The sequence below is a fragment of the Salvelinus fontinalis genome, chromosome 7, assembly GCF_029448725.1.
Source record: "Salvelinus fontinalis isolate EN_2023a chromosome 7, ASM2944872v1, whole genome shotgun sequence".
Classification (NCBI taxonomy): domain Eukaryota; kingdom Metazoa; phylum Chordata; class Actinopteri; order Salmoniformes; family Salmonidae; genus Salvelinus; species Salvelinus fontinalis.
In genome coordinates, this window is record NC_074671.1 from 8,664,326 (window position 1) to 8,690,361 (window position 26,036).

A 26,036-nucleotide genomic window follows, 5' to 3' on the forward strand; every position below is an offset into this window, starting at 1 on the left:
ATCCCGTCAGTAGAGGATGCCTGGTCATTTTTTTTAAATGCCTTCCTCACCATCTTGAATAAGCATGCCCCATTCAAGAAATTTAGAACCAGGAACAGATATAGCCCTTGGTTCTCTCCTGACCTGACTGCCCTTAACCATCAGAAAAACATCCTATGGCGTTCTGCATTAGCATCGAACAGCCCCCGTGATATGCAACTTTTCAGGGAAGCCAGAAACCAATATACACAGGCAGTTAGAACAGCCAAGGCTAGCTTTTTCAAGCAGAAATTTGCTTCCTGCAACACAAATTCAAAAAAGTTCTGGGACACCGTAAAGTCCATGGAGAATAAGAACACCTCCTCCCAGCTTCCAACCGCTCTGAAGATAGGAAACACTGTCACCACCGACAAATCCACTATAATTGAGAATTTCAATAAGCATTTTATTACGGCTGGCCATGCTTTCCACCTGGCTACCCCTACCCCGGACAACAGCACTGCCCTCCCCTCTGCTACTCGCCCAAGCCTTGCCCATTTCTCTTTCTCCCAAATACAGTCAGCTGATGTTCTTAATGAGCTGCAAAATCTGGACCCTTACAAATCAGCCGGGCTAGATAATCTGGACCCTTTCTTTCTAAAACTATCTGCTGAAATTGTTGCCACCCCTATTACTAGCCTCTTCAACCTCTCTTTCGTGTCGTCTGAGATCCCCAAAGATTGGAAAGCAGCTGCGGTTATCCCCCTCTTCAAAGGGGGGGACACCCTTGACCCTAACTGCTACAGACCTATATCTATCCTACCCTGCCTTTCTAAGGTCTTCGAAAGCCAAGTCAACAAACAGATTACCGACCATTTCGAATCACACCACACCTTCTCCGCTATGCAATCTGGTTTCAGAGCTGGTCATGGGTGCACCTCAGCCACGCTCAAGGTCATAAACGATATCGTAACCGCCATCGATAGGAAACAATACTGTGCAGCCGTATTCATTGACCTGGCCAAGGCTTTTGACTCTGTCAATCACCACATCCTCATTGGCAGACTCGACAGCCTTGGTTTCTCTAATGATTGCCTCGCCTGGTTCACCAACTACTTCTCTGATAGAGTTCAGTGTGTCAAATCGGAGGGTCTGTTGTCCGGGCCTCTGGCAGTCTCTATGGGGGTGCCACAGGGTTCAATTCTTGGACCGACTCTCTTCTCTGTTTACATCAATGATGTCGCTCTTGCTGCTGGTGATTCTCTGATCCACCTCTACGCAGACGACACTATTCTGTATACTTCTGGCCCTTCTTTTGACACTGTGTTAACAACCCTCCAGGCGAGCTTCAATGCCATACAACTCTCCTTCCGTGGCCTCCAACTGCTCTTAAATACAAGTAAGACCAAATGCATGCTCTTCAACCGATCGCTGCCTGCTCCTGCCCGCCTGTCCAACATCACTACTTTGGACGGCTCTGACTTAGAATATGTGGACAACTACAAATACCTAGGTGTCTGGTTAGACTGTAAACTCTCCTTCCAGACCCACATCAAACATCTCCAATCCAAAGTCAAATCTAGAATTGGCTTCCTATTCCGCAACAAAGCATCCTTTACTCATGCTACCAAACATACCCTTGTAAAACTGACCATCCTACCAATCCTCGACTTCGGTGATGTCATTTACAAAATAGCCTCCAAAACCCTACTCAATAAATTGGATGCAGTCTATCACAGTGCCATCCGTTTTGTCACCAAAGCCCCATATACTACCCACCACTGCGACCTGTACACTCTCGTTGGCTGGCCCTCGCTTCATACTCGTCGCCAAACCCACTGGTTCCAGGTCATCTACAAGACCCTGCTAGGTAAAGTCCCCCCTTATCTCAGCTCGCTGGTCACCATAGCAGCACCTACCTGTAGCACGCGCTCCAGCAGGTATATCTCTCTAGTCACCCCCAAAACCAATTCTTCCTTTGGACGCCTCTCCTTCCAGTTCTCTGCTGCCAATGACTGGAACGAACTACAAAAATCTCTGAAACTGGAAACACCTATCGCCCTCACTAGCTTTAAGCACCAGCTGTCAGAGCAGCTCATAGATTACTGCACCTGTACATAACCCATCTACAATTTAGCCCAAACAACTACCTCTTTACCTACTGTATTTATTTATTAATTTATTTTGCTCCTTTGCACCCCATTATTTCTGTCTCTACTTTGCACTTTCTTCCAATGCAAACCAACCATTCCAGTGTTTTTTAGTTTTTATTTTACTTGCTGTGTTGTACTCACTTCGCCTCCATGGCCTTTTTATATTTTATTTATTTATACATATATCTGTTTGCCTTCACCTCCCTTATCTCACCTCACTTGCTCACATTGTATATAGACTTATTTTTTTTTCACTGTATTATTGACTATATGTTTGTTTTTACTCCATGTGTAACTATGTGTTGTTGTATGTGTCGAACTGCTTTGCTTTATCTTGGCCAGGTCGCAATTGTAAATGAGAACGTGTTCTCAATTTGCCTACCTGGTTACATAAAGGTTAAATAAATAAATAAATAAAAACTATGCTGCCACCACCATGTTTCACCGTAGGAATGGTGCCAGGTTTCCTTCAGATGTGACGGTTGGCATTCAGGCAAAAGAGTTCAGTATTGATTTTATCAGATCAGAGAATCTTGTTTAGGTGCCTTTTGGCATACTCCATCCGGGCTGTCATGTGCCTTTTACTGAGGAGTGGCTTCCATCTGGACAATTTACCATAAAGGCCTGATTGGTGGAGTGCTGCAGAGATGGTTGTCTTTCTGGAAGGTTCTCCCATCTCCAGAGAGGAATTCTAGAATTCTGTTCTAGTGACCATCAGGTTCTTGGTCACCTCCCTGACCAAGGCCATTCTCCCCCGATTGCTCAGTTTGGCCAGGCAGCCAGCTCTAGGAAGAGTCTTGGTGGTTCCAAACTTCTTACATTTAAGAATGATGAAGGTCACTGTGTTCTTGGGGACCTTCAAGGCTGCAGAAATGTTTTGGTACCCTTCCCCAGATCGGTGCCTCGACACAATCCTGTCTCAGAGTACTACGGACAATTCCTTCAACCTCATGGCTTAGTTTTTCTTCTGACATGCACTGTCGACTGTGGGACCTTATATAGACAGGTGTGCGCCTTTCCAAATCATGTCCAATCAATTTACCCCAGGTGGCCTCCAATGAAGTTGTAGAAACATATCAAGGATAATCAATGGAAACAGGATGCACCTGAGCTCAATTTCGAGTCTCATAGCAAAGGGTCTGAAGACTTATTGAAATATGTTTTCTGTTTTTTTGTTTTTAATAAATTTGCAAACATTTAAAAAATTACTTTTTGCTTAGTCATTATGGGGTATTGAGTGTGGATTGATGAGGAAATTGTTTTTATTTTGTCCATTTTAAAATACATTTGTAATGTGGAAAAAGTCAAGGGGTCTGAAGGCACTGTTAGCTATGCCTAGACATGTTTACAACAACATTGGTCCCCAGGATAGCATTATATAACGTAGCATAACAATACAGCTTCCTGTCTAGTCAGAAGGACATCAGGTGACACTAACTCTGACTGCTCAACCCATCGAAAGTGAATGCTACTGTAACGTTACCAAATTATATGTGTCTGTACCGTAAGCTGTTTACACAGATAGCAAACGTTAGCTAATGAACTTAGCTAGATCAATAGCATTTACTAAAATGGGCAATAACTTACTTGACCTTGGTAATGTTGGCAGAATACATTATAGTTTAGATCTCAGCAACTTTGACAGTTCTCTTCCCTATAAAAAACTAACGCTAGAGCTACTGCATCTTTACTGTACCGTTACCATGCTAGCTAGCTAACATAAACTCACCCTATTCTGTACAAATGCTAGAGCTACTGCATCTTTACTGTACCGTTACCATGCTAGCTAGCTAACGTAAACTCACCCCATTCCGTACAAATGCTAGAGCTACTGCATCTTTACTGTACCGTTACCATGCTAGCTAGCTAACGTAAATTCACCCCATTCCGTACAAATGATAGAGCTACTGCATCTTTACTGTACCGTTACCATGCTAGCTAGCTAACGTAAACTCACCCCATTCCGTACAAATGTGCGCAACCGCAACATTCAAACGAGGCTACAAAGAAAACTAATGGGACTGTAGCGACTGTGTTGACTTCAAAATCGGGGGTGTGAACTAGGTTCCTATTCAAGCGTTGATCGACATGGTAATGGCTCTATAGTATTGGAGAAAAGTTGAAAAAAACGGACCCTCCGTTACATCGTGACGTGTCATAACGTACAGCACGCATAAAGCAACTACTTCTGTCTTACAATCGCTCTCCACCAGGTGTAGCACTTCTCTCATCGTTTAAAAACAAGAAATGGACAGTGACGGGGGTAAGGGGGGGGGGGGGTACCTAGTCATTTTTTGTGTAATCATTGCATGCGATCATCATTGTCAAAGCCGCTGTTTACTTCTAAGTCACTTTAGCACCGCCCTAAAAACCCGATTCAAATTCGACACAAACCTTCAAATAGGTATGTAATCACACATTATATAAACTCTTTATAGTGTTTTATTTACATTTTAGAGGCGATAAGGTGATACATTGGACAGATCGAGTGAAAAAAAACAATTTTCCCACACAACATTTATCCTTGTCACTATCACGCCTTAGTTTCGCTTCCCCACCAGCCATTTTTAAAAAGACCCGACGGGGCTCATTGCCTGCTTGAATTATGCAGAAACGGGCAGCGTTTATGTCATGTTATTGATCCTGTTGGAAAGGGGAGAAATTGTGCTTTACAATGGTATTGACATTACAGTTGATCTGGAAGTATTACGTTTTGGGGGTGCTAAAATAAGGGCAATTGTACGGACCAAGGCGATGTACGAGTTTACGTGAGTTTACGTTAGCTTGCCAGGCAGCTAAGCTAAGCAGCAACTATTGATAGCTAACTATTGTTAGCAGTTGCTATTCACATTCTACTGTTGGAAAACACGTTTGCTCTGGTTTATATCACCATTGCAGTATAATTCATATGTTTAACCTTACGTTGTGGTATGAAATGCTCATAGTCCAGCAGAAAGTTAGAGAAGGTTGGCTAGCTAGCTAGATACATTCCTGTCTCGATTGTGCACTGTCTGGAAGTTGCTCTTTTTTTCCCCCCAGGTGGTTGGCTGAGTCAACCAATAGCGTCGCACCACTCCAACTTTCGAAAGATGGAGGTGTGCGACGCTATAGGCTGTGTCCTTCTTCCCTACGAATGAGAAGCTATACATGATTGGCTTTTGAAACACGTTCATGGATATGGTGATTGGACGTGGTTGACAGCCTAATGAGTGAAATAGCGCCAAAGCGTCATGCTCTACCAGCTGGAGAGGACCGCAGGTTATCTTTTCAACACAGCTTATCTCATTTCTATTCATATTATTTGGTGCATATTTGATTTGTCCTAGAACGCGTAGTCCTCCTTGGTATCGGGATATGGACACAACATGTTACCATGGTTTAAAAGACTGCGATTTAGTTGTTAATTAGACTACGCTATAAGATACTGTCCTGTAGAGCCAAGCAACGACACACACACACACAAACACAACATAATTACACTAGGATATACAGTGGAACAGGCATGAATATTTAATATTTATACAAATGGATATTGCCAACGTTCACCAGCATAATCCATGAAAACAAAACTGTATTTCAGATGTTTTCAAAGCCATCTCAAAAAGCCATCCTCTCTCTGTCCTATCATCCATATCACCTGTCATCATCTGACCTTTGCGTCATCTGTGATTACTCAGGGAGAACATTAGAATATCTATCTAATACATCTGTTATTGGAACGGCCTGTCTCTGCTGGCAATGTGCTGTACTATGCAGGCCTGTCTCTGTTGGTAAGGTGCTGTACTATGCCGGCTTTCGGTGTAGATTAGAAGAGAAGAGTGGTGCTGCGGACTTGATGGAGCTCTGGGGAAATGAGGAGGAGAGACTCATCAGCTCGCTTCCCCTAAACTGGCTCAGTCCCTCTCTCATCATGTCTACTTGGGTGGGTCCATGACACCCTCTCATCTCTTCATCCTCCTAAGTCAACGGCGTCTCAGAACATTTCATACTATTCTGCATGTAAATCTGAGACACTCCATTTAGAATGGTGTGTTACGTTTCATATGGTACTTTCTTAACTTCTACTGCCTCAGAAACCCGGATCCGGGAGCACCCCCCACCCCCCACACACTGTTTAGCATAGCTAGCATAGCTTCACAAGTAGATAGTAGCATCTAAATATCATTAAATCACAAGTCCAAGACACCAGATGAAAGATACAGATCTTGTGAATAAAGCCACCATTTCCGATTTTTAAAATGTTTTACAGGGAAGACACAATATGTAAAGATGTACATCTATTACCTAAAAACACATTAGCATAATCCACCATCTTTTATTTGTCCACCAACACCAGTAGCCATCACCAATTCGGCTAAACTAAGATATTTATAGCCCCTAACCAACAAAAAAACTCATTAGATGACAGTCTGATAACATATTTATGGTATGGGATAGGTTTTGTTAGAAAAAAGTGCATATTTCAGGTAGCTGCCATAGGTTACAATTGCACCCACCGTCACAAATGGACTAGAATAATTACAATGAGCAACGTGTTTACCTAACTACTAATCATCAAACATTTCGTAAAAATACACAGCATACACGAATCGAAAGACACAGATCCTGTGAATACAGACAATATTTCAGATTTTCTAAGTGTCTTACAGCGAAAACACAATAAATCGTTATATTAGCGTAGCACATAGCACATAGCAGCCCAGCATTGATTCTAGCCAAAGTGAGCGATAAAAGTCAACATCGCCAAAAGATATTAATTTTTTCACTAACCTTCTCAGAATTCTTCCGATGACACTCCTGTAACATCATTTTACAATATACATATACAGTTTGTTCGAAAAGGTGCATATTTAGCCATACAAAACCGTGGTTACACAATGAAAATAGTAGCAAAACAAGCCTGAAAATGTCGGTCGCCATCTTTCAGAGTGATCTGGTTTAATTAATAGCTAATCATATACTTGACTAAAAAATACAGGGTTTACAGGAATCGAAAGACAAATTAGTTCTTAATGCAACCGCTGATTTACATTTTTAAAATTATCCTTACTTTTCAATACAGGGTTCGCCAAGTGAAGCTATACCAAACAAAATGGCGAAATGTGCGTTTAAAATATTTCGACAGAAACACGATTTATCATATTAAATATTGCTTACTTTGAGGTGTTCTTCCATCAGATTCTTGGGCAATGTATCCTTTCTATGTTATAAACGTCTTTTGGTCGATAGATGTCCTCTGTCCTTCGAAATGTCCACCACCAACGACCGACACCCCAAAACGTGTCCAAAGTTTCAGAGTGCACAACAAATAAATTCCTCTAAAATCGCACTAAACGGATATAAATTGCTATAAAACGGTTCAAATTAACTACATTTTGATGTTTTTAACACCTAAAACGAGTGAAAACATGACCGGAGAAATATTGCTGGTTAGAAAACGATTTGGAACGAGGCAGGTCCGATGCCCTTCACGCTTCAGGCGCACGACGAGAAAGGGCGGTCTCTATACATTTTGGTCTTTTATACTGGCTGTGAATATCCCATCGATTCCATTGAAAGCGTGATGACGTACAGACACCCAGAGGAAGACGTAGGCAGTGTCGGTTTCTTCATAGCATTCACTGTCGCCTTAAAAACAGACCCCAGATCAGAGGTAAAAAAAATTGAAATCTGAACCCTGTCATGAAAAGTGCTGTAGAAATTGTTCTGTACAACTCAGAGACAAAATTTCAACTTCTATAGAAACTAGAAGGTGTTTTCTATCCAATAATAACAATAATATGCATATTGTACGATCAAGAATTTAGCACGAGGCAGTTTAATTTGGAGACACAAATATGCTAATGCGGAACAGCACCCCCTATAGTTCCAAGAGGTTAATTTGTGGATGTCCATAATCCATTTTGTATGAAATGTTATGTATTACAATTAGTATGATATGTTACGAATTGCAATTTATTGTGGCTAAATGTCACGCCCTGACCTTAGAGAGCCTTTTTATTTCTCTATCTGGTTAGGTCAGGGTGTGATTTGGGTGGGCATTCTAGTTTTCTATTTCTTTGTTTTGGCCGAGTATGGTTCCCAATCAGAGGCAGCTGTCTGTCGTTATCTCTGATTGGGAATCATACTTAAGCAGCCTGTTTTTCCACCCTAGTTTGTGGGATGTTGTTTTTGCACAGTAGCTGTTTAGCCCTGCAGAACTTTACGTTCGTTGTTCTCCCTTTGTTGTTTTTGGTGTTCATTCAACTACAGTACGATGAACACTTTCCACGCTGCGCTTTGGTCTCATTCCGACGACGGACGTAACACTAACGTTAGCTATCTGGCTAACACTAAAATTAGCTAGCTCAAGGGATTAGCGGTTATGGTTAGGGTTAAGGTTAGGATTTAGGTTAAAGTAAGAGTTAGTGTGAGGGAAGGGTTAGCTATCTGGCTAACGCTAAAATTAGCTCGCTCTAGGGGTTAGTGGTCATGGTTAGGGTTGAGGTTAGGATTTAGGTTAAAGTAAGAGTTGGTGTGAGGGAAGGGTTAGCTAACATGTTAAATAGATGCAATGTAGCTCAAAAGTAGTAGCAAAGCAGAATCAAAGTTGCTATTTATCTAAAATGCTGTCCGGGATGAGATTCAAACACGCAACCTTTTGAACAAGAGACAACAACAGACAACAAGACATCCTGTCATCCCTCATCCTCATAACTAACAAAGAACAAGACACCCTGTCATCCCTCATCCTCCTAACTAACAGAGAACAAGACATCCTGTCATCCCTCATCCTCCTAACTAACAGAGAACAAGACATCCTGTCATCCCTCATCCTCCTGACTAAAAGAGAACAAGACATCCTGACATCCCTCATCCTCCTAACTAACAGAGAACAAGACACCCTGTCATCCCTCATCCTCCTAACTAACAGAACAATACATTCTGTCATCCCTCATCCTCCTGACTAAAAGAGAACAAGACATCCTGTCATCCCTCACCCTCATCCTCCTAACAGAGAACAAGACATCCTGTCATCCCTCATCCTCCTGACTAAAAGAGAACAAGACATCCTGTCATCCCTCATCCTCCTGACTAACAGAGAACAAGACATCCTGTCATCCCTCATCCTCCTGACTAACAGAGAACAAGACACCCTGTCATCCCTCATCCTCCTAACAGAGAACAAGACATCCTGTCATCCCTTATCCTCCTAACAGAGAACAAGACACCCTGTCATCCCTCATCCTCCTGACTAACAGAGAACAAGACATCCTGTCATCCCTCATCGTCCTGACTAACAGAGAACAAGACATCCTGTCATCCCTCATCCTCCTAACAGAGAACAAGACACCCTGTCATCCCTCGACCTCCTGACTAACAGAGAACAAGACACCCTGTCATCCCTCACCCTCCTGACTAACAGAGAACAAGACATCCTGTCATCCCTCATCCTCCTGACTAACAGAGAACAAGACATCCTGTCATCCCTCACCCTCCTAACAGAAAACAAGACACCCTGTCATCCCTCATCCTCCTAACTAACAGAGAACAAGACACCTCGTCATCCCTTATCCTCCTAACTAACAGAGAACAAGACATCCTGTCATCCCTTATCCTCCTAACAGAGAACAAGACATCCTGTCATCCCTCATCCTCCTGACTAACAGAGAACAAGACATCCTGTCATCCCTCATCCTCCTAACAGAGAACAATACACCCTGTCATCCCTCATCCTCCTAACAGAGAACAAGACACCCTGTCATTCCTCATCGTCCTGACTAACAGAGAACAAGACACCCTGTCATCCCTCATCGTCCTGACTAACAGAGAACAAGACATCCTGTCATCCCTCATCCTCCTAACAGAGAACAAGACACCCTGTCATCCCTCGACCTCCTGACTAACAGAGAACAAGACACCCTGTCATCCCTCACCCTCCTGACTAACAGAGAACAAGACATCCTGTCATCCCTCATCCTCCTGACTAACAGAGAACAAGACAACCTGTCATCCCTCATCCTCCTAACAGAGTACAAGACATCCTGTCATCCCTCATCCTCCTGACTAACAGAGAACAAGACACCCTGTCATCCCTCACCCTCCTGACTAACAGAGAACAAGACACCCTGTCATCCCTCATCCTAAGAACTAACAGAGAACCAAACATCCTGTCATCCCTCATCCTCCTGACTAACAGAGAACAAGACATCCTGTCATCCCTCATCCTCCTAACTAACAGAGAACAAGACACCCTGTCATCCCTCATCCTCCTAACAGAGAACAAGACATCCTGTCATCCCTCACCCTCCTAACAGAAAACAAGACACCCTGTCATCCCTCATCCTCCTAACTAACAGAGAACAAGACACCTCGTCATCCCTTATCCTCCTGACTAACAGAGAACAAGACACCCTGTCATCCCTCATCCTCCTAACTAACAGAGAACAAGACATCGTGTCATCCCTCATCCTCCTGACTAACAGAGAACAAGACACCCTGTCATCCCTCATCCTCCTGACTAACAGAGAACAAGACATCCTGTCATCCCTCATCCTCCTAACAGAGAACAAGACACCCTGTCATCCCTCATCCTCCTGACTAACAGAGAACAAGACACCCTGTCATCCCTCATCCTCCTAACAGAGAACAAGACATCCTGTCATCCCTCATCCTCCTAACAGAGAACAAGACACCCTGTCATCCCTCATCCTCCTAACAGAGAACAATACACCCTGTCATCCCTCATCCTCCTGACTAACAGAGAACAATACACCCTGTCATCCCTCATCCTCCTAACAGAGAACAAGACACCCTGTCATCCCTCATCCTCCTAACTAACAGAGAACAAGACACCTTGTCATCCCTTATCCTCCTGACTAACAGAGAACAAGACACCCTGTCATCCCTCATCCTCCTAACTAACAGAGAACAAGACATCCTGTCATCCCTTATCCTCCTAACAGAGAACAAGACATCCTGTCATCCCGCATCCTCCTAACAGAGAACAAGACACCCTGTCATCCCTCATCCTCCTAACTAACAGAGAACAAGACATCCTGTCATCCCTCATCCTCCTAACTAACAGAACAAGACACCCTGTCATCCCTCATCCTCCTAACAGAGAACAAGACACCCTGTCATCCCTCACCCTCCTGACTAACAGAGAACAATACACCCTGTCATCCCTCATCCTCCTAACAGAGAACAAGACATCCTGTCATCCCTCATCCTCCTGACTAACAGAGAACAAGACACCCTGTCATCCCACATCCTCCTAACTAACAGAGAACAAGACACCCTGTCATCCCACATCCTCCTGACTAACAGAGAACAAGACATCCTGTCATCCCTCACCCTCCTGACCAGCAGAGAACAAGACATCCTGTCATCCCTCATCCTCCTGACCAGCAGAGAACAAGACATCCTGTCATCCCTCATCCTCCTGACTAACAGAGAACAAGACAACCTGTCATCCCTCATCCTCCTGACTAACAGAGAACAAGACATCCTGTCATCCCTCACCCTCCTGACCAGCAGAGAACAAGACATCCTGTCATCCCTCACCCTCCTGACTAACAGAGAACAAGACATCCTGTCATCCCTCATCCTCCTGACTAACAGAGAACAAGACATCCTGTCATCCCTCACCCTCCTGACTAACAGAGAACAAGACATCCTGTCATCCCTCACCCTCCTGACTAACAGAGAACAAGACATCCTGTCATCCCTCACCCTCCTGACTAACAGAGAACAAGACATCCTGTCATCCCTCACCCTCCTGACTAACAGAGAACAAGACATCCTGTCATCCCTCACCCTCCTGACTAACAGAGAACAAGACATCCTGTCATTCCTCATCCTCCTGACTAACAGAGAACAAGACATCCTGTCATCCCTCATCCTCCTGACTAACAGAGAACAAGACATCCTGTCATCCCTCACCCTCCTGACTAACAGAGAACAAGACATCCTGTCATCCCTCATCCTCCTAACTAACAGAGTACGGGTCAGTAATGCATTAGAGCTCAGATAACTCAGAAGCCTTTTAAAACTTGTTTGAAGCACTGGGAGATGTCCTATGGAACTCTCCTGCCGAGGTGTGTGTGTGTGCGTGTGCGTGCGTAGGTGTGTGTGTGCGTGTGTGTTTGTGCGTGCGTAGGTGCGTGCCTGTCTTGTTCCCTTAACGGAGGATCTCTGTCTTTCATAATTTAACAATTTTCTCTGGAATCGGCCTGAAACAGCAAATCTCCATTTAAGGGTCTGGATATGTGCTCATTATACTGCTCCACAGTACTGGGTACATTTAAGCAGTTTAGATGTATTTTGTGTCAGCGTCTGGCTTGGTGGCTTGGTTTCGATGTTCAACTTGATGAGCATGGCTATGTTAGTGTGTGCTTAAGTGTACGTGTTACATTGGTGAGCATCTGTGTGTGTTTCTGTTCTAAGGTGCAACGAAGCATGGAGATGATCTTGTTAAGCAATAAGGCCCGAGGGGTTGTGATATATGGCCAATATACCACGGCTAAGTGCTGTTCTTGTGCACAACGCAACGCAGACTGCCTGGACACAGCCCTTAGTCGTGGTATATTGGCCATATATCACAAACCCCCGAGGTGCCTTATTTCTGTTATAAACTGGTTACCAACTTAATTAGAGCAGGAAAAATAACTGTTTTGTCATACCTGTGGTATACGGTATGATATACCACGGCTGTCAGCCAATCAGCATTCAGAGTTCAAATCACCCAGTTTATAACACACTTTATAAACTGGGTGGTTCAAGCATTGAATGCTGATTGGCTGACAGCCGCGGTGTATCAGACCGGAGGGTAATTACAAATGTGGCCATTGTGCTCAATGTAGCTAAGTACAAATGCAACTCATTTACCCAACCCCGCACAGACAAAGATTGAAGATCAAGGGCCTGATTACCTGCATGCTCTTCAATGTTATTTACATGTTGAAATGTCCTTGTGGTCTGTCTTACAAAGGTAAAACCCCGTATAGAAAACCTTAAGACACGGATCAGTGAGCACCGCAGCAATATACAGAACAGGTGAGACAAAACATCCGGTTGCTGCTCATTTTGTACAAGCTGGACATCCTATTAGTTCTCTAAGATACATTGGAATAGAAATGGTCAAGATGTCATGCAGGGGAGGGGACATTGAGAGGAAACTTCTTCCTGGATCCACAGGCTGAACACTCCTCTTGGCCTTAACGAGGAGGTTGACTTGAAACCGCTTTTATAGTTTCAATAATTCAAATTTGTGTTTAAAAAAACTATCTTTATGGAATATTGTGTGTGTATGTATATTACTGTAACGGCAGCCTTCCTTCTCTTCAAGAGAAGAGGAGGTGTAGCAGGGATCGGACCAACAAGCAGCATAGCCAGTGCTCAACATGTTTAATTAAACGATAAACAGAGAACACTTACAAATACAAAATAACACAAAGTGGCCAACCGATACAGTCCTAGGTGGTGCAGAGAAAACACAGAGACAGGAAACAACCACCCACAAGCCCCAACACAAAACAAGCCACCTATATATGATTCCCAATCAAAGACAACACAAAACACCTGCCTCTGATTGAGAACCATATTATGCCAAACATGGAAACAGACAAACTAGACACACAACATAGAATGCCCACCCAGCTCACGTCCTGACCAACACTAAAACAAGCAAAACACACAAGAACTATGGTCAGAACGTGACAATTACTATAAATAGTGATGACATTCTCTGTGTAGGATCATATATTTTGATACATTGAATGTTAATATTGTGAAACTATGTTCTACATTTTTTTTTACCTCTTGTTTCAGGAAGTGATGTCACCGAGTACTGCCCCTATACATAGGACCCTCCTCCTCCCCGCCTGGGATATGGACGACCTGATGAAGACCTGATGGAGACCTAAGGGTGGAAACGTTGGTATTAAATACAGCTCACCTGGGAGCAATGTGTTGTGTTTTCCTTCCTGTTTTCCATGAGTTTTAACCCACAACTCCAGCACCTGAGTAAAGAACCAGGATGTGCTTGTGTTCTTCAGCTTTGGTATATTGGCCAAATGCAACACTCCCTCGGGCCTTATTGCTTCTATGTTGTATATCTAGAGTAGAAGATGACGGAAGATGTCGAGTCCATTGATAATTCAACTCTAACTTCCCGATAACACTTTGGCGTTACATATCTGTCGTTACTCGTGTCATATGCACATACTGCATTTCATACCATCTATTGCATCTTAGCCTATGCCGCTCTGTCATTGCTCATCCATATATTTACATGTATATATTCTCATTCTGTTCCTTTACTTAGATTTGTGTGTATTAGGTAGTTGTCGTGGAATTGTTAGATTACGTGTTAGTTATTGCTGCACTGTGGGAACTAGAAGCACAAGCATTTCCCTAAGCTCGCATTAACATCTGCTAACCATGTGTATATGACCAATAACATTTGATCTGATTGGATTTGATTACTGTACATAAGGGTGAATACTCTCTAGCTCCTGTAAAGATGTTTCCTTTAGATTCACACTGCTGTTTTCTATTAGAAAATGTCTTATTCAATATGAAATAAAAAAAAACATGGTGTGGTTATTTTATTGCACAATCAGTCAAAGCTGAAACAACACCATCATTTTTAATAACCTACAGTATACAGTCCTACTATTGGCTAGAAATCAGACTGAAATTGTTGTTGATTACGCTTGGTTTCCGGTGCATTTTTATATTTTCCTTCCTCCCTCTCCCTGTGGTCTCGGACATGGCATGCACAGCGCCTCACCATTTCCCAGGGCACTTTGCAACCAGCGGTAGCCATTCAGACCACCCCCCCCCCCCCCCCCCTGTGCTGCCTCTCTGTCCTCTCATTTCAGCCCTCTGCCTGACCCCGGAGAACACCAGCGAAGGCCTGCAGCTCTCAATGGGTTGTCTGCAGCAACACCGTCACACACACGCACACAAACACACACACACACACACAAACACACAGAGACACACACTGATAAATAATCACATAGGTCCATTTGGTTGTAAAAGCCTCAGTCAGGGGAAGTGTCAGGGAGTGGGTGGTGAGACAGGAAAGGACAGACCCTCTAGTTTCAGTAGAATAGTAGAACCACTGGAGACTTTTGATTTCTCACTGAGAGGAAAATGGCCATGATCAATCTTTAGGTGTTTGTGGAGGGTGGGATGGGGGTGGGATGGGGTGGTGCGTCTTTTCTTCATTTTTCACATCCCAGTTTTGTTTTTGTAAATCTATTAAGAGGGAATGAACAGATTCTGATGGTGGTTTAGATTTTTCAGAAGGTGAAGTGAATGCGGGGCAGGTGGGAAGTGGTTTCTTATGATACAACCCTGGACAAGTAAACGCTCCTCCTATGTACTCTGCTCTTCTCCGAAGGTGAACCAGTATGGTCTGTGCATATAGTTCAATCAGGCTTAGCATTCTCCTCCAGAAAATCTGTTGCACTCCTTGTAATGCTTATGACTTTTCCCCCCCCATCTATTAAATTCTATTGGGATATTTACATGTAAATACCTTAGTGTTAGATGGGGTGGCTGGGAAGTGATTATAGCTGCCAGCCGGGCTTAGCCAACTTGATGGCCCTCTGTCTCGTTGTGAAGACACACACACACACACACACACACACACACACACACACACACACACACACACACACACACACACACACACACACACACACACACACACACACACACACACACACACACACACACACACACCATGTCTTTTCATATATCTCTGAGCTCAGTATTTAACTTAGCTAGCGCACATAGGCCTTCCTGCACATGCATTAGAATAGGCAGCTCATCTCACCTGCTGTCACCATCTGTCAGAATAATATTGCTATTCCTATATCGGCTATGCAGTACATATTACATCATTCCATTGCTGTACAGGCCCCTGCTAAGAAGTGTTGCGGGCCAATTGGTACAGATGTAGGATATTAATTTGATCACCCTGTTGTTGCAGGAATTTCACTATACGTCAGGAAAGGCAAACTTGTAGTCTATTCACGGTTTAAAAAGGCTCGTAAAGTTAGTAATTTCCACTTTAAAATGTCAGACTTGATTTGTCCTGCATGAACAATGTATCAACCCCTACAAAAATGTCCATGAATTATAATCCACACAATAACTCACATTTCCTGTTGCTACAGAAATATTTTCCTGCTGTGAGGAACTGGTCAAATTAAGATCGCGAATCTACCGTATACAATCTAATATTGTTCATATATCCATAGGCTCACATGGTACAGCATCATAAAGTTGTCATTACTGAATTCCTGACTGACTTAATTTCTTCTACTCACTTCTTTTCTCACTCTATCAGACACAAAACACACCAATTAGGGGTTTATGGAACCTGGAATCAAATCAAATGTTATTAGTCACATACACATACTATAAGGGCACAGGGTGAGACCCAGATGCAGGCACGAGAGGCAGATGGTTCGAGTCTCTGATATCTATTAGTGTCCAAGGGGCAGGCAAGAGACAGGTCGTGGACAGGCAAGAGACAGGTCGTGGACAGGCAAGAGACAGGTCGTGGACAGGCAAGAGACAGGTCGTGGACAGGCAAGAGACAGGTCGTGGACAGGCAAGAGACAGGTCGTGGACAGGCAAGAGACAGGACGTGGACAGGCAAGAGACAGGACGTGGACAGGCAAGAGACAGGACGTGGACAGGCAAGAGACAGGACGTGGACAGGCAAAAAGAGCATAACAAGGTCAGAGTCTAGGGGGTACAGAGTGGTCAGGCAGGCTGGAGGTCAGGGCAGGCAGAGTGGTCAGGCAGGCTGGAGGTCAGGGCAGGCTGGAGGTCAGGGCAGGCAGAGTGGTCAGGCAGGCTGGAGGTCAGGGCAGGCAGAGTGGTCAGGCAGGCTGGAGGTCAGGGCAGGCTGGAGGTCAGGCAGGCTGGAGGTCAGGGCAGGCTGGAGGTCAGGGCAGGCAGAGTGGTCAGGCAGGCTGGAGGTCAGGGCAGGCTGGAGATCAGGGCAGGCTGGAGGTCAGGCAGGCTGGAGGTCAGGGCAGGCTGGAGGTCAGGGCAGGCAGAGTGGTCAGGCAGGCTGGAGGTCAGGGCAGGCAGAGTGGTCAGGCAGGCAGTATGGTCAGGGCAGGCAGAGTGGTCAGGCAGGCAGTATGGTCAGGGCAGGCAGAGTGGTCAGGCAGGCTGGAGGTCAGGGCAGGCAGTATGGTCAGGGCAGGCAGTATGGTCAGGCAGGCGGGTTCAGAGTCAGGGCAGGCAGTAAGGTCAGGCAGGCGGGTTCAGAGTCAGGGCAGGCAAGGGTCAAACCCCGGGAGGACTAGCAAAAGAGGGAATAGAAAAAGCAGGCGCACAGGAAAAACACGCTGGTTGACTTGACAAGACGAACTGACAGAGAGAGACAGGAAACACAGGGATAAATACAACGGGGAAATAAGCGACACCTGGAGGGGGTGGAGACAGTCACAAGGACAGGTTAAATAGATCAGGGCATGACATGTGTTTAGCAGATGTTATTGCGGGAGTAGTGAAATGCCTGAAATAAGGGTTAAATTAGAGGTTTATGTAGCCTGGAATAAGGGGTTCAATTAGGGGTTCATGTAGCCTGAAATAAGGGGTTCAATTAGGGGTTTATGTAGCCTGAAATAAGGGGTTCAATTAGGGGTTTATGTAGCCTGGAATAAGGGGTTCAATTAGGGGTTCATGTAGCCTGAAATAAGGGGTTCAATTAGGGGTTTATGTAGCCTGGAATAAGGGGTTCAATTAGGGGTTTATGTAGCCTGAAAAAGGGGTTCAATTAGGGGTTTATGTAGCCTGGAATACGGGGTTCAATTAGGGGTTGATGTAGCCTGGAATAAGGGGTTCAATTAGGGGTTTATGTAGCCTGGAATAAGGGGTTCAATTAGGGGTTTATGTAGCCCGGAATAAGGGGTTCAATTAGGGGTTTATGTAGCCTGGAATAAGGGGTTCAATTAGGGGTTTATGTAGCCTGAAATAAGGGGTTCAATTAGGGGTTTATGTAGCCTGAAATTAGGGGAGTGATGGGGGGGGGGGTGAATGTCAGTTTGCGGCTTCACGGTCAGCATCTGTCACCCCCCGCTCATAACAATGAGCTAAATTTGGCTTATCAATTCAGAAGGAGTTTCCTCCAGCTAAAGCATCAACTTAATCCTTCACCTCAGCAACCATGATTGTATTGCAATATCATATTTTCCCCTCCGGATGAAAAGCGTGCCCAAAGTAAACTGCCTGTTACTCAGGTCCAGAAGCTAGGATATGCATATACGTAATTGGTAGATGTGGATAGAAAACACTCTAAAGTTTCTAAAACTGTTAAAATAATGTCTGTGAGTATAACAGAACTGATATGGCAGGCGAAAACCTGAGAAAAATCCATCCTGGAAGTGGGATTTTTTTACGTTTGTAGTTTTCCATAGACTTCCTATACAGATTCCATTGATTTAGGACTCAAATTGCACTTCATATGTCTTCCACTAGATGTCAAAAGTCTTTAGAAATTGCTTCAGGCTTGTATTCTGAAAAATTATGGAGTAAGACCACTCTGAATGAGTGGACACTGCAGTGTCCCAGATGTTCTTCATGCGCACGACCGAGAGCGCACCTTTCTTGTTTTCCTTTTATATTGACGAAGCTTTTGTCCGGTTGAAATATTATTGATTATTATGACTAAAAACAACCTGAGGATTGATTATACATTGTTTGATATGTTTCTACGAACTTTACGGATACTTTTCGGATTTTTGTCTGCCTGTTGTGACTGCCTTTGAGCCTGTGGATTCCTGAACAAAACGCGCAAACAAAACTGAGGTTTTTGGATATAAAGAGGGACTTTATCAAACAAAACAAACATTTATTGAGTAAATGGGAGTCTTGTGAGCGCAAACATATGAAGATAATCAAATGTAAGTGATTAATTTTATCGCTATTTCTGACTTGTGTAACTCCTCTACTTGGCTGGTAAATGTTTGTAATGACTTGTCTGCTGGGCACTGTTCTCAGATAATCGCATGGTTTCGCTGTAAAGCCTTTTTGAAATCTGACTCTGTAGTTGGATTAACAAGAAGTTAATCTTTAAACCGATGTATAACACTTGAATGTTTTATGGATTTTTCTAATGTGTATTTCTGTTTTAGAATTTGGCGATCTGCAATTTCACTGGATGTTGGCCAGGTGGGACGTTACCATCCCACACCCCCTAGAGAGGTTTTAACAGAGCTTTATAACGTGTAGGCTGTCATACAGCAGGCAGTCATACAGCAGGCAGACATACAGCAGGCGGACATGCAACAGGCAGACATGCAGCAGGCGGTCATGCAGCAGGCGGTCATGCAGCAGGCAGACATACAGCAGGTGGTCATACAGCAGGCAGTCATGCAGCAGGCAGACATGCAACAGGCGGACATGCAACAGGCGGTCATGCAGCAGGCAGACATACAGCAGGCAGACATGCAGCAGGCGGACATGCAGCAGGCGGACATGCAGCAGGCGGACATACAGCAGGCGCTCATACAGCAGGCGGTCATACAGCAGGCAGTCATGCAGCAGGCGGACATGCAGCAGGCGGACATACAGCAGGCGGTCATACAGCAGGCGGTCATGCAGCAGGCGCTCATACAGCAGGCGGTCATACAGCAGGCAGTCATACAGCAGGTGGACATGCAGCAGGTGGACATGCAGCAGGCGCTCATACAGCAGGCAGTCATACAGCAGGCGGTCATGCAGCAGGCGCTCATACAGCAGGCGGTCATACAGCAGGCAGTCATACAGCAGGTGGACATGCAGCAGGTGGACATGCAGCAGGCGCTCATACAGCAGGCAGTCATACAGCAGGCGGACATGCAGCAGGCGGTCATACAGCAGGCGGTCATACAGCAGGCGGTCATACAGCAGGCGGTCATGCAGCAGGCAGACATGCAGCAGGCGGACATGCAGCAGGCGGACATGCAGCAGGCGGACATACAGCAGGCGCTCATACAGCAGGCGGTCATACAGCAGGCGGACATGCAGCAGGCGGACATGCAGCAGGCGGACATACAGCAGGCGGTCATACAGCAGGCAGTCATACAGCAGGTGGACATGCAGCAGGCAGTCATACAGCAGGTGGACATGCAGCAGGCGGACATGCAGCAGGCGGACATGCAGCAGGCGGACATACAGCAGGCGGTCATACAGCAGGCAGTCATACAGCAGGTGGACATGCAGCAGGCGGACATGCAGCAGGCGGACATACAGCAGGCGGTCATGCAGCAGGCAGTCATACAGCAGGTGGACATGCAGCAGGCGGACATACAGCAGGCGGACATACAGCAGGCGGTCATACAGCAGGTGGACATGCAGCAGGTGGACATGCAGCAGGCGGTCATACAGCAGGCAGTCATACAGCAGGTCATACCAGCGCACACAACCCAAAAATACAGTTTGCTCTTTTTTTCCCATCGTTAGCAGACCAGACAATATCAACAAAATTCACCTATGCCATTTCCCTAATTATTGGAGTCACACAAAGAGACAAGAAACAGCATTTTTAACAATACTTGTGAGGTGGTGCTTTATATTAAATGTGTATATTTTAAAGTAATATGAAAATGCACTCACCTCTATAGCTCGCAGAATGTCAGACAGACTGGTAGAAATACATTCAGACAGGTGAACATACAGACAGACAGGTTGACATACAGACAGACAGATGTACATACAGACAGACAGGTGGACATACAGACAGACAGGTGGAAATACAGACAGACAGGTTGACATACAGACAGCTGCACCAGGAGACAGACAGGTGTACATACAGACAGACAGGTTGACATACAGACAGACAGGTGCACCAGGAGACAGACAGGTGTACATACAGACAGACAGGTTGACATACAGACAGGCAGGTGCACCAAGAGACAGACGGGTGAACATACAGACAGACAGGTGCACCAGGAGACAGACAGGTGTACATACAGACAGACAGGTGGACATACAGACAGACAGGTTGACATAGACAGACAGATGTACATACAGACAGACAGATGTACATACAGACAGACAGGTGGACATACAGACAGACAGGTGAACATACAGACAGACAGGTGAACATACAGACAGACAGGTGAACATACAGACAGACAGGTGAACATACAGACAGCTGCACCAGGAGACAGACAGGTGTACATACAGACAGACAGGTTGACATACAGACAGCTGCACCAGGAGACAGACAGGTGTACATACAGACAGACAGGTTGACATACAGACAGCTGCACCAGGAGACAGACAGGTGGAAATACAGACAGACAGGTTGACATACAGACAGCTGCACCAGGAGACAGACAGGTGTACATACAGACAGACAGGTTGACATACAGACAGACAGGTGCACCAGGAGACAGACAGGTGTACATACAGACAGACAGGTTGACATACAGACAGGCAGGTGCACCAAGAGACAGACGGGTGGCCATACAGATAGACAGGTGGACATACAGACAGACAGGTGCACCAGGAGACAGACAGGTGAAAATACAGACAGACAGGTGCACCAGGAGATAGACAGGTGAAAATACAGACAGACAGGTGCACCAGGAGACAGACAGGTGAAAATACAGACAGACAGGTGGACATACAGACAGACACGTGAACATAAAGACAGACAGGTGAACATACAGACAGACAGGTGTTAACGCAGACAGACAGGTGGACCAGGAGACAGACAGGTGAACAGACAGACAGACAGGTGCACCAGGAGACAGACAGGTGAAAATACAGACAGACAGGTGCACCAGGAGACAGACGGGTGGACATACAGACAGACAGGTGCACATACAGACAGAAAGGTGAACATACAGACAGACAGGATCCTCCGAAGAGTCTTGGAGCAATCTATCGCTGAGTGAAGAACAAACCACGTGTCATATGCTCGTTCCTTATCTGTTCCCTCAGTACCAGACCCAGACCAAAACAGAGAGAACCATAGATTATTCTATCATTTGGACGGGCTTTTAGCTGAGTTATAGCCCCGACCTAAGTCTCAGGAGAATGTCTCTCGGGGTGTTAAGTCCTACTTTATGGTGACCCCTAACCTCAGAGAGGGGGTCATTCCGAGTCCACTAATAGATTGAATGGGAAAATATAATGTTGCTCCTGACACGAAAATACAATGTTGCTCCTGACAGGAAAATAGATTGTTGCTCCTGACAGGAAAATAGAATGTTGCTCCTGACAGGAAAATGGAATGTTGCTCCTGACAGGAAAATAGAATGTTGCTTCTGACAGGAAAATAGAATGTTGCTCCTGACGGGAAAATAGAATGTTGCTCCTGAAATGCAAATAGAATGTTGCTCCTGACAGGAAAATAGAATGTTGCTCCTGACGGGAAAATAGAATGTTGCTCCTGAAATGCAAATAGAATGTTGCTCCTGACAGGAAAATAGAATGTTGCTCCTGACGGGAAAATAGAATGTTGCTCCTGAAATGCAAATAGAATGTTGCTCCTGACAGGAAAATAGAATGTTGCTCCTGACAGGAAAATAGAATGTTGCTCCTGACAGGAAAATAGAATGTTGCTCCTGACAGGAAAATACAATGATGCTCCTGACAGGAAAATAGAATGTTGCTCCTGACAGGAAAATACAATGATGCTCCTGACAGGAAAATAGAATGTTGCTTCTGACAGGAAAATAGAATGATGCTCCTGACAGGAAAATAGAATGTTGCTCCTGACAGGAAAATACAATGTTGCTCCTGACAGGAAAATAGAATGTTGCTTCTGACAGGAAAATAGAATGTTGCTCCTGACAGGAAAATAGAATGTTGCTCCTGAAATGCAAATAGAATGTTGCTCCTGACAGGAAAATGCAATGTTGCTCCTGACAGGAAAATACAATGTTGCTCCTGACAGGAAAATACAATGTTGCTCCTGACAGGAAAATACAATGTTGCTCCTGACAGGAAAATACAATGTTGCTCCTGACAGGAAAATACAATGTTGCTCCTGACAGGAAAATAGAATGTTGCTTCTGACAGGAAAATACAATGTTGCTCCTGACAGGAAAATAGAATGTTGCTCCTGACAGGAAAATAGAATGTTGCTCCTGACAGGAAAATAGAATGATGCTCCTGACAGGAAAATAGAATGTTGCTTCTGACAGGAAAATAGAATGTTGCTCCTGACAGGAAAATAGAATGTTGCTCCTGACAGGAAAATAGAATGTTGCTCCTGACATGACACATGGACAACAAAAGTGTAAACCTTTGAAATTAATATGATTTACCTCACTTGTTATTTTGCGTATTATTGCAGTTCCTAATTCACAGCTTACTGCTAGATTTGACATTATTTAATTCTAGCTACACGTGGTCTTAACAGTCACCTCATTGACTCTCTAGAATCATCTATGTGATTGCAAGGGGATAATGCAAAGGGTGATGTGTCGCGCTGCACGGGGCAAACGGTGATCACACCAGATACGGACTCTGATCTACGCCCCTTACCTTCTTTGTTTTAAAGGTACTGTATCTGTGACCAACAGATGCATATTTGTATTCCCAGTCATGATTAAGGGCCTAATACATTTATTTCAATTGACGGATATTTTTTTATGAACTGTAACAAAACTGTAACAAAAAACTGTAACAAACAAAAAAATCACTTGAAAAAGATATCTAATATATGTGGTCTAGTTTGTGTGGAGATCATAAGGAACACATCTAAGATGTTATAACAGCCATTTTCATCAAGAGGTTTTCTTTAGTCTCTGTGCTTAATATCATTTAAATTCCAGAAGTCTGTCAAGAATTATAATGTGTTTATTATTGATCTTGCAGTGGGCGGTAGGTACAAGGCTCTTGGAGAGGATTATATGGAAGGCTTGGATCTATGCCAGGTGACAGGGTACTGAAGGCCACGTGGTAGAGTGGGGACAGGTGAGGACAAAATGATGGAATGCTAGATTTGGAGGAAAGACTATACATGTAAAGTTCACGGTTGCCTCTATGTTTAAACTATCCATATTTAGTTCACATAATGGATAAACTATAAAGAGGAGTGTGCAAATGACATGAAATGGCCTAAAGTCTAGTTGCTTTTTTTCCAAGTCAAGTGTAAAACCTCTTATTTACTCATCTTATCTATTTATGACAACATCCAGGGCAGTCATATCTGATATATTACTAGAGAGAGACAACAAAATAATCTTCCTCTCCTTGTGTTTTCACTCTCCTCCACTTCATGAAATCAAAGCATTCTTTCCCACAATCAGAATCACAGTGGAACAAATTTCACCAGCCTCAAATTCTTTCATTTCTTTATTCAATTTGAGAAAACACCCAGGAGAGAGAGAGAGAGAGAGAGAGAGAGAGAGAGAGAGAGAGAGAGAGAGAGAGAGAGAGAGAGAGAGAGAGAGAGAGAGAGAGAGAGAGAGAGAGAGAGAGAGAGAGAGAGAGAGAGAGAGAGAGAGAGAGAGAGAGAGAGAGAGAGAGAGAGAGAGAGAGAGAGAGAGAGAGAGAGAGAGAGAGAGAGAGAAATGCGGTGTGAATTGATTGACAGAGTTCCATTACAAAGGGCTTATTGGACCCAGTCTGGCAATTATCCCGGCACACCATCGGCCGTCATCGCAGGGGATTTGATTTGTACGGTGATCATAGTCACGCAGATGTATGCAGAGAGGAGTACGAGCCACACGATAGCCCCTTTGTCCCCTTCATTAACACATTGTCCCCATGCTGATAGAATACCTAGCTGTCTGGGGAGAAGCTCTGCTTAAAGGATGTCTCAACTCAGACCTGCATGACAGACAGATGACTGACAGAAGAAGAAGAAGAGGGAGCTTGGAGAGTTTGACAGGAGAGCAATGGCAGTTTGGGTCAGGCAGTATAATGTGTGGATGTCATATAATGATAAACTCAACAAACTCGACAAACTCTCATCACGGTCTTCCTCAAACATAAGGGTCAAAGTAAGGAAGGATGTGACGTTACTAACAGGCTGTGCAGGTGAACATAATCAGCATGTCCTATTTATACATCAACGTTTTTAAAAAGACAGGTTGGATTCTTAGCCCCATTTTTCATTCTCCAAAACTGCATTCCCCTGTCTCTGTGGTTTGCAGCAACAGTCCTGCGGACAGTCAGCACAATAAAGGCTGAGGCCAGGCTGAATCCATGCTGAGGCCAGAGGCCAGGCTGAGGCCAGGCTGAATCCATGCTGAGGCCAGAGGCCGGGCTGAGGCAGGGCTGAATCCAGGCTGAGGCAGGGCTGAATCCAGGCTGAGGCCAGAGGCCGGGCTGAGGCAGGGCTGAATCCAGGCTGAGGCAGGGCTGAATCCAGGCTGAGGCAGGGCTGAATCCAGGCTGAGGCTAAATCCAGGCTGAATCCAGGGCAGTTTGGACCAAATTGCTGGGGGAATAAACACCTTCCAGTCTCAGACACAACTAAAGGAGAGCAATTCATCACAAATCAATTAAAGGGAGAGATGGAAGAAGGGAGGGGATGAGTAAGATGGCGAGGGGGGGGGGGGGGGCGGGGGCGGGGAGAGGGGTAGAGGAGAGGAGCGGAAAGGGGAGGAGAGGGGTGGAGGAGACGGGAGGGAGAGGGGTGGAGGAGACGGGAGGAGACGGGTGGAGGAGAGGGGAGGAAAGGGGCAGAGGAGAGGAGAGGAAAGGGGAGGAGGGCGGTGGAGGCGAGGGAAGGAGAGGGGTGGAGGAGAGGGGAGGAGAGGGGTGGGGAGAGGGAAGGAGATGGGTGGGGGAGAGGGAAGGAGAGGGAAGGAGAGGGAAGACAGAGAAGAGGGATGGAAGAGAGGATGAAGTTGGTTTCAGTACAGGGGAAGGAAGCAGAGAGGAAAGCTGGGTAATGTGTCTGGGTCAACAGAGAGGGGAGGAGAGCTGTGTAATGTGTCTGGGTCAACAGAGAGGGGA

General features: G+C 44.9%; 1 protein-coding gene across 1 annotated transcript; it reads left to right on the forward strand.

The window, feature by feature from the left end:
* The first annotated feature begins 19,412 nt into the window (after positions 1-19,412).
* On the forward strand, positions 19,413-20,573 carry LOC129858887 (uncharacterized protein slr1819-like). The gene has a single exon (XM_055928124.1). The coding sequence runs from the start codon at positions 19,413-19,415 to the stop codon at positions 20,571-20,573; it is 1,161 nt and encodes a 386-aa protein (XP_055784099.1).
* Positions 20,574-26,036: the final 5,463 nt, after the last annotated feature.